At 34.5% G+C, this 15,153-nt stretch overlaps 1 protein-coding gene across 2 annotated transcripts; it reads right to left on the reverse strand.

Annotated features, from left to right (window-relative positions):
• Positions 1-1,108: 1,108 nt before the first annotated feature.
• LOC142618777 (PH, RCC1 and FYVE domains-containing protein 1) lies at positions 1,109-14,462 on the reverse strand. Of its 2 annotated transcripts, none has more exons than XM_075791806.1 (9): positions 14,183-14,462; positions 12,707-12,793; positions 11,095-11,178; positions 10,906-10,974; positions 10,592-10,786; positions 6,856-8,943; positions 4,031-4,177; positions 1,718-2,127; positions 1,109-1,412 (listed from the first exon to the last, which is right to left on the reverse strand). In XM_075791806.1, the coding sequence occupies exons 1-9, from the start codon at positions 14,231-14,233 to the stop codon at positions 1,310-1,312; spliced, it is 3,234 nt and encodes a 1,077-aa protein (XP_075647921.1). In that variant the 5' UTR covers positions 14,234-14,462; the 3' UTR covers positions 1,109-1,309. The 2 variants fall into 2 exon arrangements, with proteins under 2 accessions (XP_075647921.1, XP_075647914.1); XM_075791799.1 differs by having other exon boundaries at positions 10,906-10,986.
• Positions 14,463-15,153: the final 691 nt, after the last annotated feature.

Consider the following 15,153-nt stretch of genomic DNA (forward strand, 5'->3'; position numbering starts at 1 on the left):
TGTCTATGGCCATGGATGATGAGGTCTAAACAAACATGCCTGGGAAAGCGACTGAACCAAAGCTAGCAGGAGGGCAGAGGAAGACTATTTGATAACACATCCATATTTTGTATTTACAGGAGTCAAGTTGTGTTGCTTTGAAGATGTTGCAACACAATTAAGGATACATTACAATTAGTAGGGTTTAACATAACTGTAAAATGATTAAGTCAAAGAAAGACAAAGTTGTTAAATCCAATGTGATCGAATGAGTCTAGGGCATATCCAGACACTGATGAGGATGTTGCTAAATCAGTTTCTAACAATACTTAGTATAGTCTGCCTTTGCTCACCTGGGCTCCACAGACGTGACTGCTGTGAGATGGGTGCAAAAAGCTGTGGAATTTTTGGTGCCCATAGCAAATTCCCGCAGTTTATGTCCAACTAAGCAAAATCTTACCTGACATTTGTTGGATATACAGTTTGGATAAGATGGAAAGGGAGAAGGGAAGCCTACCTCTTGGAAAGCCCTTCCAAATCCTATGTTAGTGGCCATCAAAACGTTAAGAGCAGCTTCAGATTTCTTTCAAGCTCAGCAAGAATGAGTTTGAACTTAGAAGCAGGCCAAATCTATCCTCAGAACATCTGCAGCCGTCTTTTTTATTCCTTCTCCTCCAGCAGATTTTCATAAAAAGTCTAAAGCATCAGTTGGGGTTATCATGAAATCTAAGAACCATCTAGGGAACTCACACTTTGATCTGCACTTCTTTCACAGGCATTGAGAATTAAAGTGGGATTCCTATTCTGTTGCTCAGTTGTTACTAAAATCATCATAGACACTGTTTTTTTTGCTAGTATCCTCACCCAAAGCAGCAGTCACCAATTGTCAGACTCCCCTGGTCCTCGATGATATCATTTCACAATATGGTTCTTCAATCCAACACATAAGCAAACAAGTAATGACAGCAGAAAAAATTTATAACAGTGGTTCCAAGTGAATTTTGCAAAATCTTCTTCTGCTGACAGATCCCCTTTGCAATTTTGTTGTAAGCTTTGAGAGAGAGAGAGAGAGAGAGAGAGAGACACACACACACACACAAGAGAGAGAGAGAGAGAAAGAGAGAGAGAGAGAGTTGCTTTTTATTGAAAACTGTACACAGGTTGACAAAGCAAAGGTACTTCATATATATGAATGACACCTACAATGCTAGAAGAACTTTTCCATCCTCTGCAACTTCCTTGTAACATTTAACATTCTCCACTGGCTATGGAAGAAAGTAGACAGGATCATCAACTATAAAGGGCAAGTTAAAATTATCCCTTCCTCTGATTATGATGAGTTGCTATATCCTTCAATGTCATATTTTTGATACACAATAACTTGGTTCTCCTCCCACCATCGCACTGCTTCCCTCTCAGTGAATCGCTTTCGGCTGCAAAACACAGCAGCAAAAACATAGCTAACAATGCAATCATCTGGATAGCAAGAGAAATAATACAGAAAAAACTAACAAAACTAAAACTAAAATGACTGGAAAACAATGACAACTTGCAATAGGGTCTTTACAATAAATATCTATTTAAGGTCCCATGTCTAATAACTGTTAACATCATAAAAAAGCCCAATTAGTTTAATTAGCATGCAAGCACTTGTACACACACAAGCATAGATTTCCATTACCATATGTTTCAAAACAAGATCCTAGTCAAATGGAATGATCAACTTGGAAGTACTCACCTAAATCTCACTCGCTTCAGCCCCTTTTGCCCGCTTGGCAAACTTGTAAATGTGATATATACCCCAGGTTCATACTGTTCCACCCATTCAGGCTTTGATGCATTAATTCCATTCTGTGGAGATTCAGTTCTTGTGCCATGTGAGTTCTCCACTGATCTAGTTTTTTCATGGCAAATTTGTCTCCCATACTTGGATTTTAATGTATCAGAGAATACAATAGGTGTATTAGATAGACTATCTACTTGTCTGTCTTTTGATAATCCTACTTCAGGAGGCAAATGTGTGGCCACAATCATATGGTGCACACCCTCAATGCGATCTGCATATACTGGCGCGATTTGAGGCAGATTCACATGAATTCCATCCTTGCCTTCCTTTTTAGAAGAGGCTTTCTCTGACATCGTATGAAGCTGCAGCAATAATATTTGTATCAAGTACTTCTTAAATAAAGACAAACGGGGCCCACTGTAATAATATATAGACCAATGAATTAAGTAAAGGCTTATAGGGTTGTCCAGTAAGAGTTGTTTTGGACAGTTTACTTTGTATGGAATGTGGGCAAATTACTCAAACTTAAAGAAGGCGTTGCAATGGCAATCATTAGCACATGTAGTACGGTAGTAGCAGCAGCATGAAATGATAATATTTCATGAAATCATAAAAAAATATCCCATGCAACACTTTCATGAGATGACCAAATGCACCCAAAACTATAGTTATCCCATTGATTAACTATGGTGAGCCAATAATCAAGTGTCTCTTTTCCAATAATGGAAGCCTTATAAAGAAGAGACACAAATAGAAACACTCAATTTTATTTATACCAATATATTGTTCGTGCGTGTAAAATAGGAACCACCTAAGCAACCAGAATGATGATAACTAGATAGGTGATCACCTGTTTAAAACCTAAAACAATTATATCATAACTATATCAGAATCATTTCCATAAATCTAGCACTTTTCTGAATATAAATGACAAAACGATAAAATATGAGTAACCACATGATCATAAATTTCATGTTATATTGGGCATTGAGGCAGAATAAGTTAAATTGGGCAAAGCTTATATTGACAATAACAGCATAGGCTACAGATAAGTTGCACCAAGAAATGTGTTCAAGAATGTATGTGAATGTAATATATACATGAACATCTTAGTCAGATCAAAAGATACAAGTCAATAATTCTAATTTATGTCGCAATCTAATCAAAGCAGGAGCAAGGCTATTCTGCATAATCTCAGTGGAGCAGAGACAATTATGGGGTTGGCTCCTACTATACAAATATTGAATGCATACACAAACAGAAGAAATGCAAGAAGCAAGAAAAGAAGTCTATTAGTTAATAATTAGAGTAACCAATATCTTAATCCTTCTGTAGCTTCCTTTAGAAAATAGATAAAGCATACCCTTTAGACTGCATTTATGACTTGCCAGTTGCAACAACAGCCCACATAACAATTGACAACACCATTTTATAAAGAAAAATGCCCAACTTTCCAGGACACAAAGTGATAAGAGCATTTGGAGCAAGCATTGTCATTCAAGCAAAGTCATGTGGACAAGTCCTACCTCCGAGCAAAGCTGTTGTTTAGACCATGTGCTTTATATTGATTTAGACATGTCGGAATTAGATAAGTTTGTGATTATTTTAGCATGTGCCAAATTCATTTACTTGTGCTTAGTAATTAGTTAGTTAGGTATGATGACATATTACTATGATGTCATCATACCTTACTTTGTCATATAAATAGCCATGCTATGTCCTTGTTTTTTTTTTTTTGATACAAGATAAAATTGTACTCTAACCTAATCTAAGTGTATATGTGTATGAAACTCCTTCCTGGAGACTTAAACCCCGGCCCTTGCCCCCTACACCCCACAAGCACTTATACTTGTGGAGTGACCATCGCACCAAGGGTATGCGGTGAACATGCTATGTCCTTGTTAAGGAAGCTATTGATAATTGAATGAGAATTTAATTTTTGTCTGTGTTTGAAGTGAGGAATAGTTTCACTCTTTGTTTGAAGGCGCCTTTGATGTTACTGCATTACAAACCTCAACGAACATCAGTGCTTTCAATAGCAATGGGATAATTTAATAAAAAATCTTTAAAATTAAACATTATTCTTTTACCTTAACAATTTCTTAAGATGGAAAGAGGATATAGGTAGGTCAAGTGATATAACCACAGCTCAAACATCCTTAAAAGTGAAATGAAGCTTAGAGTGGTGCTAAATTGGAAACTTGTATATGTATCAGAACTGAAGCATTCAACCAACTCAAAATAATGAAACATAAACAAATTTACCCTTAGTGCCAAAGCTTTTATGACCTCTTTTGCTGTCTTACACTTGGAAGCTTCTTCCTTTGCCAGGGACCAAGTTTCCTCAATTTTTTGTTGACATTCTTGAATCTTCTGGCTTCTAGTCTCACATTGCTTTTCAAGACTCCTAGCCTGTAAGAAAAAAAAATTCATCTAAGCTTGTAAGGACATAGCAATTTCAACCATACAGCCAAAATAAAACATATACATATAATCAAGAGAATAAAAGAAGGTAAATACAAACAAACAAAAAAACCTTATCTAAATAAAAGCTTAACACGAAGCTTGCTTAGAAGGAAGGGAAGAGAAAAGACTCATTTTCCTTTGTTTGGTTAGAAGGAAAGAGGAGAGAAAGGAGATGTGGAGAAAAATGGTTTCCATAGGTCCCACCACTTTTATTTTTTACTTCTCTCTCCAAATCTATAAATTTACTCTTATACCCTAAGAAAGTTTTGAATTTTTTGTAAAGTCACTTTTATATCCTCATATGCAATTATTAATTTATAATTTACAAGGATAAAATTCTAAAATATTCTTTAATTATTGGAGTATTATTATTTTATTCCATTTCTCTCCTTTCTCTTCCCTTCTACATCCAAACACACATAAAAAAAAAAAGTATTTTCTTTCCCCTTACCTTTTCCTTTCCTTTCCTAATTCTTTTCTCTCCTCTTCCCTCCCCTTCCACACAACAAAACATAGTGTAGAAGGAAGATATGAGGACAACTACAAGGAGCGTCAAACAATTTAATCCAGAATGGGATCAAAGGCCACGTCTAAAACACTTTGCTAAAGGGAGGGATTGTGGGAACCTTCCCTCCCCCCAACTCCTGAAACTCCTCAAAGAGTATTTACATGCAGAATGTTATACAGCAAATACAAGCCTTTTGTTCTGCTTTCTGCTTTGCCTTCAAAATTTGGATAAAAATATATATAAATAAGAGAAAAAAATCTACATTTACACAATGTATCCAACCTATCATCATGAATATCAAATGCCCCTTATACATTCATTGTTATGGCATGGTCTTGGGAACATAATAGAATTAAAAACACTCAAACAAAACATAAGACGATAAGATAATTATGTCCCTGCACAAATTTCACATTAACAGGGGCAGAACATAAAAATTGTTTTGTAGAAACAAAATGAAGTTGAAATTAGGCAGGGGCCTAGTAGATATCATGCATGGGCCAATGCCAACTATCAAATAACATTTTCAGCGTAAAACTCAACTTCTAGAAATGCCTAGCAACAAATTTTAGGGGCAGATATAATAAGTTTCCTTTTGCCATTAGGCCCTTTGTGGGATTCTATTTGTCATTAGCAATTGGACCAGCTTGCAGATCCTTAAACCAGGTACCAAGGAGTATACTCTCTATATCGCATAATTTTTGGATATTTTAAATAATGAAATGTAGGCTTTTCTTTTGCATATATATTTGGCACTGAATCAAACATTTAGTAAACAGTTGATTAGTCAAACCTCAAGTTTTCAACAGTCATACTTTTTAGTTATAAATCTCATTTTTGCTACGACAATCATCTCAGAGTAACTAGCTTCAATGAAAAGCAGGTTTATTTTCTTTTCTTCCAATGTTATTGCTTAGAGTAGCGCTACAGGTTCTACAAATTTTACTACATTGAGCTTGCAAACTAATGTGTCACCAATACAAAGAGACAATTCAAATATTCATTTATGAAATGGATGAGCTCACCAATCACATTCATTGCCACATCAATTTGAAAGCTTTATGTAGTTATAGTTGTAGTACCTATAGCAATTTCCTATCACTTATTAGATTTGAAAGGAATTGCTAAGATAAGAGGGGATTCTTTTGAAATTGAGTTTGTACTATGTTTCTTCAGAGACCAATTAATTGATTAGAAGCTTGAGTGCAAGTGTGGCCATAATTGTTTTGACTTTGACAATATAAGAATGACTTTTACAATATATGAATGATTTTGACAAAATGAGAATGATTTGTGTGTGTGTGTGTGTGTGTGTGTGTTTAATAAGAATACACGTAATAAAAAGTGGTGAAAATCCAGATGAACTCAAAAAAAAAAAAAAAAAAGAGACTGACATTGAAACATCTAAGCAAAACAAAGTTAATAATCACCTTCAAATTACATAATTGAGGGGTGTGTGTGTTTATTGCAATATGCATGGCTTCTTCGAATAATGTCTTCTGGATAAGTAGTCTACTAAAAATACTTCTAAAAAAAAATTATTTTCTTTACAAAAATTATTTCTTTGAGAAAACATGTTATCTCTTATCAAATGTATTTTTTCATTCACCTAGTGTCCTTATTATTTCAGTATACTTCATGAATTCCCTCCAACAATTCTGATGTCACACCAATTACAACCCAGCTGTTGGGCAGTCTTCTCTTATTGATTATTGAACCTCTTCTTGTGATATTGTTTCCAAATTAGAGCAATTTAAACAAAATCCTTTAATATTTATACATTCATATATGCAACCAGAGTTCATAATCCTTGATTGCACTGAGGTAAAATTATATTCTACATGCACAAATTAAGTTACTGTCTGGCTGGAGACCAAAATGTGTGCACAGGGCTAAAATAAAAGAGGTATAGGTGTTGCCAGTACTTTTCAGTTTCACCCACTTTCCTGGATGTATACAGATTAAAACTAGTTTTATTTGTTGGCTGTCTTAGTAATTTCAAATTTAGGTAGCATACATTGTCTTCATGTGTTCATGCACATACTGAAAAATAACAAAGGAAAATGCAATACAACCATGAAAGAAAAATATAAAAATAAATGGAAAAAAAAAATACCTCAGCCCTCAGCCTCTGCACTTCTTCCATGAGCATCTCATCTGACTTAGATATACCTTTCTCTGCATTTAAGTCACTGGAAACAGCAGATACAGATTGAAGTGGCAAAACTGAAAACTGATTTTCTGCTAGAGGAATAATTGCTCCAGCATTTTTTGGACACCATGTTTTAAACAGAGGAGGGCATGGAACTTGCCCCCATTGTGGCAGTCCACCTGAAGAAGAAACAGGTTCTGAATGGAACTGGTTTTCCCCTTGGTTTTCTAAGTTCTTCCTTCCACCATATTGGCTTCCTCTGGTACAAGATTGTCTAATTGACAACATTTGACTCCACTTGGGAGTTACACCTCCCCTTTCTTCTTTCTCATCAGTGAATACTTTTCGTTGGGTCAATAGCTGCCTTGGACTGCCACTTTCTAGTTTTAATAGCCTACCTGAATGTGTAATTTTCTGCAAATTAGTAAAACATGTATTACAAACTCGAAAAGCCTTGCTTGAATCAGGTGCCAGAGAGGCATTTGTAACCTTCTTACTACAACATGCACGGCAGAACAAGAGACCACAGTTATAACAGTTATGCTTCTTCCTTGTAAACCCAAAGGGCAATGTACATCCACTACAGGCTGATTGGTCACTAACAGAAACAGATTTGTGTAGGCAGATTGCAGCTGTGAAACTTGATCCACAAGAGATACTTTCCACCTTTCTGTCCCTCAAGGTCTCCACTACAGTTGGTGAGTATCTATCTTCTAAATCACCTAATCCTAACTGCCCATTTGCACCTTTTCCCCATGTAAACACACTTCCACTAGATGTCAAGACAGCGATATGATTTGAACCTGATGATATCTCCTTAATAAACTCTTCTTTAAGCTTCCCTTCAACAATTGTGATTGATTTATCTTTGGCCTGTGGATTCCCTAACTGCCCATGAACCGCACTTCCCATTGTATAAACTGTACCCAAATTGGTAAGCCCAACTGTCAACATTCTTCCACAAGAAACTTGAACAAAATCATGATCTAAAAGTTGTGTAACACATGTTGGTAAAAGCTTTCTCCCTTGAGTAGCATGCCCAAGCTTTCCTTCATCTCCATCACCCCATGTAAATAATTTCCCAACTTTAGCATTAAACTTGAAACGGTCAACCACGACATCAACAATAGCAGCTGTATGCCATGATCCACATGCAACAGATTTTACCCACAAACCTTTGAGAGATTCCACTTCTTTTGGTTGAGAAACACTTTGAAGATTACCATGCCCAAGAACCCCAAAAGTCCCATCTCCATATGTAAATAACTGCCCAGAAGTGGAAACTATCGCCGTATGCCATTCCCCACAAGCAACATGTGATATATTTACACCCTCCAAAGGGCCAGAAAGTTTACATGGCAACCACGAACTTCTATTTCTCTCCTCACCCATTAAATCAACACCACAGCCATTATCACCCCATGTATATAGCTCACCAGAGTCTGTCACGGCACATGTTTGATATTCACCACAGGCAACAGATTTTACATGGAACCCTATAAGGGGTTCAACAATTTTGGGAAAGCTCACATCTATATTCATTTTGTGCCCTAGTCTACCCCCCTTCTCCTCACCCCAACAGAATACTTCCCCATGTTTGGTAACTAAGGCAGCATGTTTCCCTCCAAAAGATATGTTCTGCACATCAAACATCATGGTGGATTCTAACAATTTGGGTAATACAGCATCTACTTGCATTTCATCATGGTGACCAAACTTATCCACCCAACCACCAACAATCCCTCCTACTCCTTCACCCCAAATCATAACATCCTTCAAAATATTGTTCTTTTCTTTTTGCTGGGATCCACAAGGCATAACATGCCTATGAGGCACATTCTTTCCATATTCTGCATTAGCACGAATTGATCCTTTCTTGTTCATATTATCTGCTTCAATAGATGGAGAATTTGGAACTGAGATAGCCATTGCATTTCGCATATTTGATAGGATCGACTCCGATGAATAAAAGCAATCAGAAGAATATGATAAGCCATCAGAAAAGCACCTCTCTGAAAGTGATAGACTAGGACTCCCACATAAACTGCGCACCTTCAAGAAGCATAACAGTAATGAGATGATTGACACATGCCATCTTCTTTGGCTTGCCTAGACCAAATAAATACCTTCTAAATTTGTGCATCGCACTCTTGAAGATAGTAAAGTCAAAAATTAACTACACTCATCCATTTGGAATGTTGGTTAACTTACCATGCATGACTATGTTATTTTGCATCTCAAGTAATGGGAGGACAAATGGATTATTGTGACTTGTAAACAATCCATTTTCCCCCACTTATCCCAAGTTCCTCTATATACATGGCGGCTCTCACTTGTTCAGTACAACATCTTATAGAGGCTTCTTTCACATCCTCTACAAGAATAGTAACAAAATCTTAATCTTGAGTCCTCAACAGACTTATTGAGGTCAAGCACGTGTATTATTCTCCGATATTCTATCATATACAAAATCACTCTTTGTCAACTCCTTAATTAACATTTTCTTTTTTACTACTTCTACCAATGTTATTTTTAAGTCTTTTTCTACCACCTTTTGTTTCCTCACCTTGAATCAAATTACTCCTTACTAGTGGATAGAACTAGATGTGGAGTCAACACCAAATTGGAAATTTTAAGGGATTGGAAAGGATGTTTTAGAATCTAAAGGCTTTTGGTTAAGTAGTACTGAAAATGAATACATGGAGTGTAAATTAAGTAAAAATAAACCAAGATAAACCATGGATACACAACCCCACACGCCAGAACCAAGTATCAGGTAAGGGGAACTCCAAAATGCTAGTGGTGACTCAAATCTAGGATGTCTAGGTATATAGCTCATCCCAAGCCTCCCACTACTAGGTTGCACCCTGATAAATACTATTTTAAATATATTTCTTTTTATTCCAGAACACAAGATATGATCCATTTCTATTTATATAATTATATAATACACATATATGTTTACATATCCATGCAATATTTTTTTGTATATAAATATATGCAATTACAGAAATTTTGAAATGGAATGTATTTATATATAAAACAAAATGTCACATGGGATTTAATATTTTATATTATAGAATTTATATATCTTTACCTTCCATGTCATTGATTCATGTACCAAATATCTTCATATCAACCCATGCAATTTTTTTATTTCAAATGGGATGAAGAACAGGTGCAAGTCAGAGACATTCACTTACAGTTTCTTGTTATGAAATTCAATCCAAATTAAAACTGAAGTTGATGGAACCCAGAGGATAGGAGGAAAGCCCAAGAGGACATGGAAAGAATCCATGAGAAGAGACACATATACCATATACTAAATGATATGGACTTGAAACTAGGGCTTTTTTAAATGGAGTTGAATGATAAATTTAGCATCGACAGAACACTTCATTACAAACTGTTTTTCATGATATGAGGAATTCTTGGCCAATTGAAGGTGCATATTATAACGAATAACTATCAATTATTGTCCATTTATTAGGATAGACAGTTTGCCACATTTGGAAAATCATTTAATTGTTTTCTTGATTATCTTTTGGATTATTTGCACATTTTGTGATCACATTTAATAATTTACAAAACTGTCTAGTTCAATTTAAAAATTTTCAAACTATTTTAGAAATTACTCAATCTAGACTTTGTCTGGAAAGAACTATGGCAAGCAATAATTAGAAAGCTCAGTATTCAAAACCTGTGAAAGATCAGTTGTATCCTCCAGAATTCCTAGATGATGCTTTCTCCGAAAAAAACCAGCAGGACTGTTGACACAAGTTTGTATCCCTCTGCGGCTCCTCGAACTGCTTAGCAGTCTTGGATGGTGACACCTAGATATTACAGCTCTCAAGCCAACATACCAACAATCAGCCTGCAATTTGTCCTTGCATATCTATTTAAAAGATAATTAGAGAAAAAAAGAAGAAGCAGTAAGTCTTAGCCTAAGAAGGATAACTCAAACTGGCAAAGTAAAATAACTTGTCATATATTAACCATGGATGCAAAGATTACCAGATCAAGTGAGCGTTCACCATAGATAAGCGAAAATGACTGACATTCCTTTCCAGGTTGAAGTTGCCTCTGAAAGCTTACCTGTGACAAGTGGAGTTATCGTTTGAATAATGAATAGGGAAATATTTAATCCCCAAAAATCAAAGTATAACCAAGACAAACAAATACCCATTATCATTTTGAACATACCTGTCCAGGAATTATCTCAGTAACAGAGCTCAATTTTAATTGTTTTTCCTTCTGGCTGGAATACCAAATCAAGTATTTCTCATCCTGAAATCCAAAAACAAATAGAAGTCTTGATTATCAACGTCACACAAAATTTTACTTGAAGCAGGAGAGAGAGAGAGAGAGAGAGAGAGAAAGAGGAAGAGAGAGAGTGAAGTAAATAAGATGAAACAACATGATAATCATATTTTTATGGTGTTTTGCATGGGAATTGGATGTTTTAGATATTAATAGGTAGTTTCAAACTTCTATAACAAGCATTACAACTTTATTTTCCTCTGTTCCTCCAAAACACATGCTTAACAACTAAAAAGTTAAAAGCATGCTTAAATTTTTTTTTTTTAACATAACATTTCATTTCAACTTCAATGAATTGTAATTTGTTATAGCATATCAATTTTATATTGTTATTGCATATCATTAAATTATCAAATGTATGAGACAATTAATTGACCCTAGTTTATATGTCCTACTAAGGTTTATGGTTCTTATATTGGTTGGTCTGCATTACACTGGTATACAAGAAACCATGTAGAGCAAAACCACAATTATTTTCTAATAAGTTACATCTGCACTGCCAAGGCAAGAGACAAGATTTTTGAAGGGGAGGGAGACCCCAACAAACAGCCCCCCCCAACAACCCAACAAAATGGTTTTGCCAAGTTATTAAATATTTTGTGGTCCGGCCCACATTGAAATTTTATATATATATATTCATTCCACCAACAACCCAACAAAAAAATTTACATTTCTTAATTTCTTTCACATTTTTTTCTAATGAGTTACACTTCTGCTGTTTTTAACGGGGGCATCACTACATAAAAAATAAAATAAAAAACAGAAACAGAAACAAAAGCAGTTTATGGCATAGGTGAACTGCCAATTGTCATGAATAATACCTTCTTCTTTTTTAAAATTCAGTTTCTTATTTTTTTTAATTATTTTTACAATACAGCACCACCTTTTTAGAACTTTGTGTGCAACTTCTTAAAAGAATCCAAAGTACTTCTAAAATTTCTTAAAATTTTGCAGGTATATTGTCAAACTTTTAATGATTGTACATTGATTTATTTTCTTAATTTATTCTCATGTTCTTCAAATATCTTACATCAGCTCCAGATTGAAGTTATCCGGATAAAGAAATTTAATACATCCCTTGTCTTCATAATCTTTCTCAGTTGGGGGGGTGTTGTGGGGGTGGTTCTAAATAAGGAAGTTTGAACTACATGGAAGAACATTTCCCTGGTTGGCAATATCTAAGTCATGTCAGTTTTTAATAAAGCCATTATTACGTGTATGGATATGTTACAGGACATTATTAACTATTTTGTATAATAAATCCCACACTTGGTTCAAGAAACAAACTTTTAGAGATTGCAGACTATGACAAGATAAATAAGTTGGTTAGGTCGTTCATTCATACAGGACCAAGCTGCTTGAACACAGTTTATTAACACTGATCAAATAAATATCATTATTATTTAATGATGGAGTATTACAATTTACAAACCTGTATTCAAAGTGAAATACTCTTATAATTCTAAAAAAAAGATACAGTGGCATATGTACACACCGTGGAAAGTCTGAAAGGGCAAAGTTTGGGCTTCCCTCTTCTTCCACACTTCAAAAGGTGCGCACCCTTCTTTATGGATAAAATTGCCTGCACAGACTAACACAATAAGGTTTCAGCAAGAGGGGAGAGAGAGGAACCATCCCCCAATTACTTAAAATTAACACATGCCCCTCTTCTACCACGCACACATTTTGACAATAACGAAAATTCGTTTAAGTTTTGAAATCTTGGAGGCCTCAGAAATGAAACAATCAAATAAAGCATCACAATACATTAAGGAAAAATAATGCATTTTAATTTTCCCACCTTCCCACCTCTTTAATTTTTTACATAAACTAACAGTAAGCTTGAGATCCTATCATCTCAATATCTTTCAATACTGATCAAAAGTGGACTGTCAATTTCAGAAAATTTAAAAATTATTGTGTGAACCTATAAGGCTATAACTAAAAAAAATGACAAATAATTGGTCAGAAAATAAGTAAATACATCCTAAAAAAACATATAAAAAGAGTACAAAGTCAGTGACTGAGATTGCATCAAATTATACTCTCATGGTTGCAGATTATTTCATTCAATAAGAGGTGAAGCCTTCATCAACAATCATAACACTGTCATAAAAGTAAATTCTCCTGTGTGATTCCTTACTCCAGAACTGTTGACTATAAGATTCAAGTCAAAGCTTTGGAAACCAGAACTAGCAATTTCAACCACAATCTTGTGAAATATTAGAAGAGAAAATCCCAATTTTCTCAACCAGGAAAAAAGAGACAATTGCAATAGCACACGATCAGCATTTGATCTCTGGTCAAAGCTTCAGCAACTAAAAGAACACAACATTTTCAAAATCACCAGGAACATGTGAAATAATTAAGTCATTTAAACCAGCATTAGAGGATATAAAACAAAGAGTATAGATTGTGAAATTACAAGTAGACACTGTAACAATGCACAAAATAAAAATCACCAATATGGGATTAAACATAATTTAACATCCTTACAAATAATGCCAAAGCAATGCCTGATCATACAGACTCAACAACCCCCCATCCCTCAAAGAAAAACAAAAAAAGAGAGAAAAGAGAAGCAATGCCTGTTGATCCACAAATTAGAAACAACTTTTTTCCAAAACAAAATGGGATCCAAAGTTTGAAACCAGTGATTGCCAACCAAAATTGGAACCACCAATGTGATCACAACTGCGAATTCAGTTAAGTTTGAAAATAGAGAATCTCATTACATACCAAAGATAATTATTTCATACAAAAATGATAGAAAAAACAAAAGATAAACATATACACTTTAATCACATTCAATAACATAACAATATAAAATAAAATAATTTTAAAAAAAACTATACCAACAAGGTGAAAATTTTAAAATGATTCCAAAAATTAAACCAAAATGGGCATCATTTTTATTCATTTGTTTGGATTTCTCCAAGGGAAAAAAAAAGTAAGAAAAGCAAAAGGAGACCTGTTCAACAGCTCTGTCAAAGGGTACTGTAGCCAAGGATTCTTCACCCATGTTTAGAAGAGAATTTCATGGCAGACAAAAGAAGCAGAGTGGGAGAACCTTGGTTTCCCAACAAGGAAACCTCAACAGCAGAATGTGTGAGAGCTAAGCATGCAATACCGAAGAAGAAGAAGAAGAAGATGCTTACTCTGCTGGTGCTTTCCGCAGAGCATAAATATTTTTGAGAGTATAAACTAGAAACTAGAAAGAAAGAAAGAAAGAGACTTTTTCCTCTCTCTCTCTCTCTCTGGGGATGCCTTTGTCTTATAATAATGGGACTCCTATGTAATGTGTTTATACTGCACTAGTAGTGAATCTGTTTCTTCCATCACTGTTTGTTCACTTCGTAAGCCGTGCAGAGAGAGAGAGAGACACACACAAAAAAAAGAAAGGGGGTTTTAAAATAAGTAAACTAAACCCATATGCACGTGTACTCCATATCACATGCGCTATTTATCTATTTGACAACCATTTTACCACATGCTTTATTGTCCTTTAGTTTTTACATTTTTCTTATGTTTTTCTTTTTCTTTTTCTTTTTTTCTAAAAATCCTACCCTTTTCTTATGTTTGTTCAATTGTGTTCAAAGTTTTTCTCAAAAAAATATTCTTAAAAAAAATTAATTTCTTTAGAAAATATATTTAGAAACTTTTTTTTTAGATTTATTTTTTTTACCTTTTCACAACTTTTTATAATGTTTAAGAAAGTATTATCTAAAAATAATTTATTAACAAATGTCTTAAAAACATCCGTTAACAAAACCAAAAAAAAAAAAAAATTGTGGTTATAATATTTATACATCAAAGCCTAATAGTCAAGTTATTAATGATAGGTAAAATAGTTATAATAATTGTGGATGAAAACAAGAACCAATATCAGTTTATATTTGTGATTTGTTGTAAAACTATTGTGTGGGTAGTACTATCTAAAAA

Source organism: Castanea sativa, chromosome 1 (genome assembly GCF_040712315.1).
Source record: "Castanea sativa cultivar Marrone di Chiusa Pesio chromosome 1, ASM4071231v1".
NCBI lineage: Eukaryota > Viridiplantae > Streptophyta > Magnoliopsida > Fagales > Fagaceae > Castanea > Castanea sativa.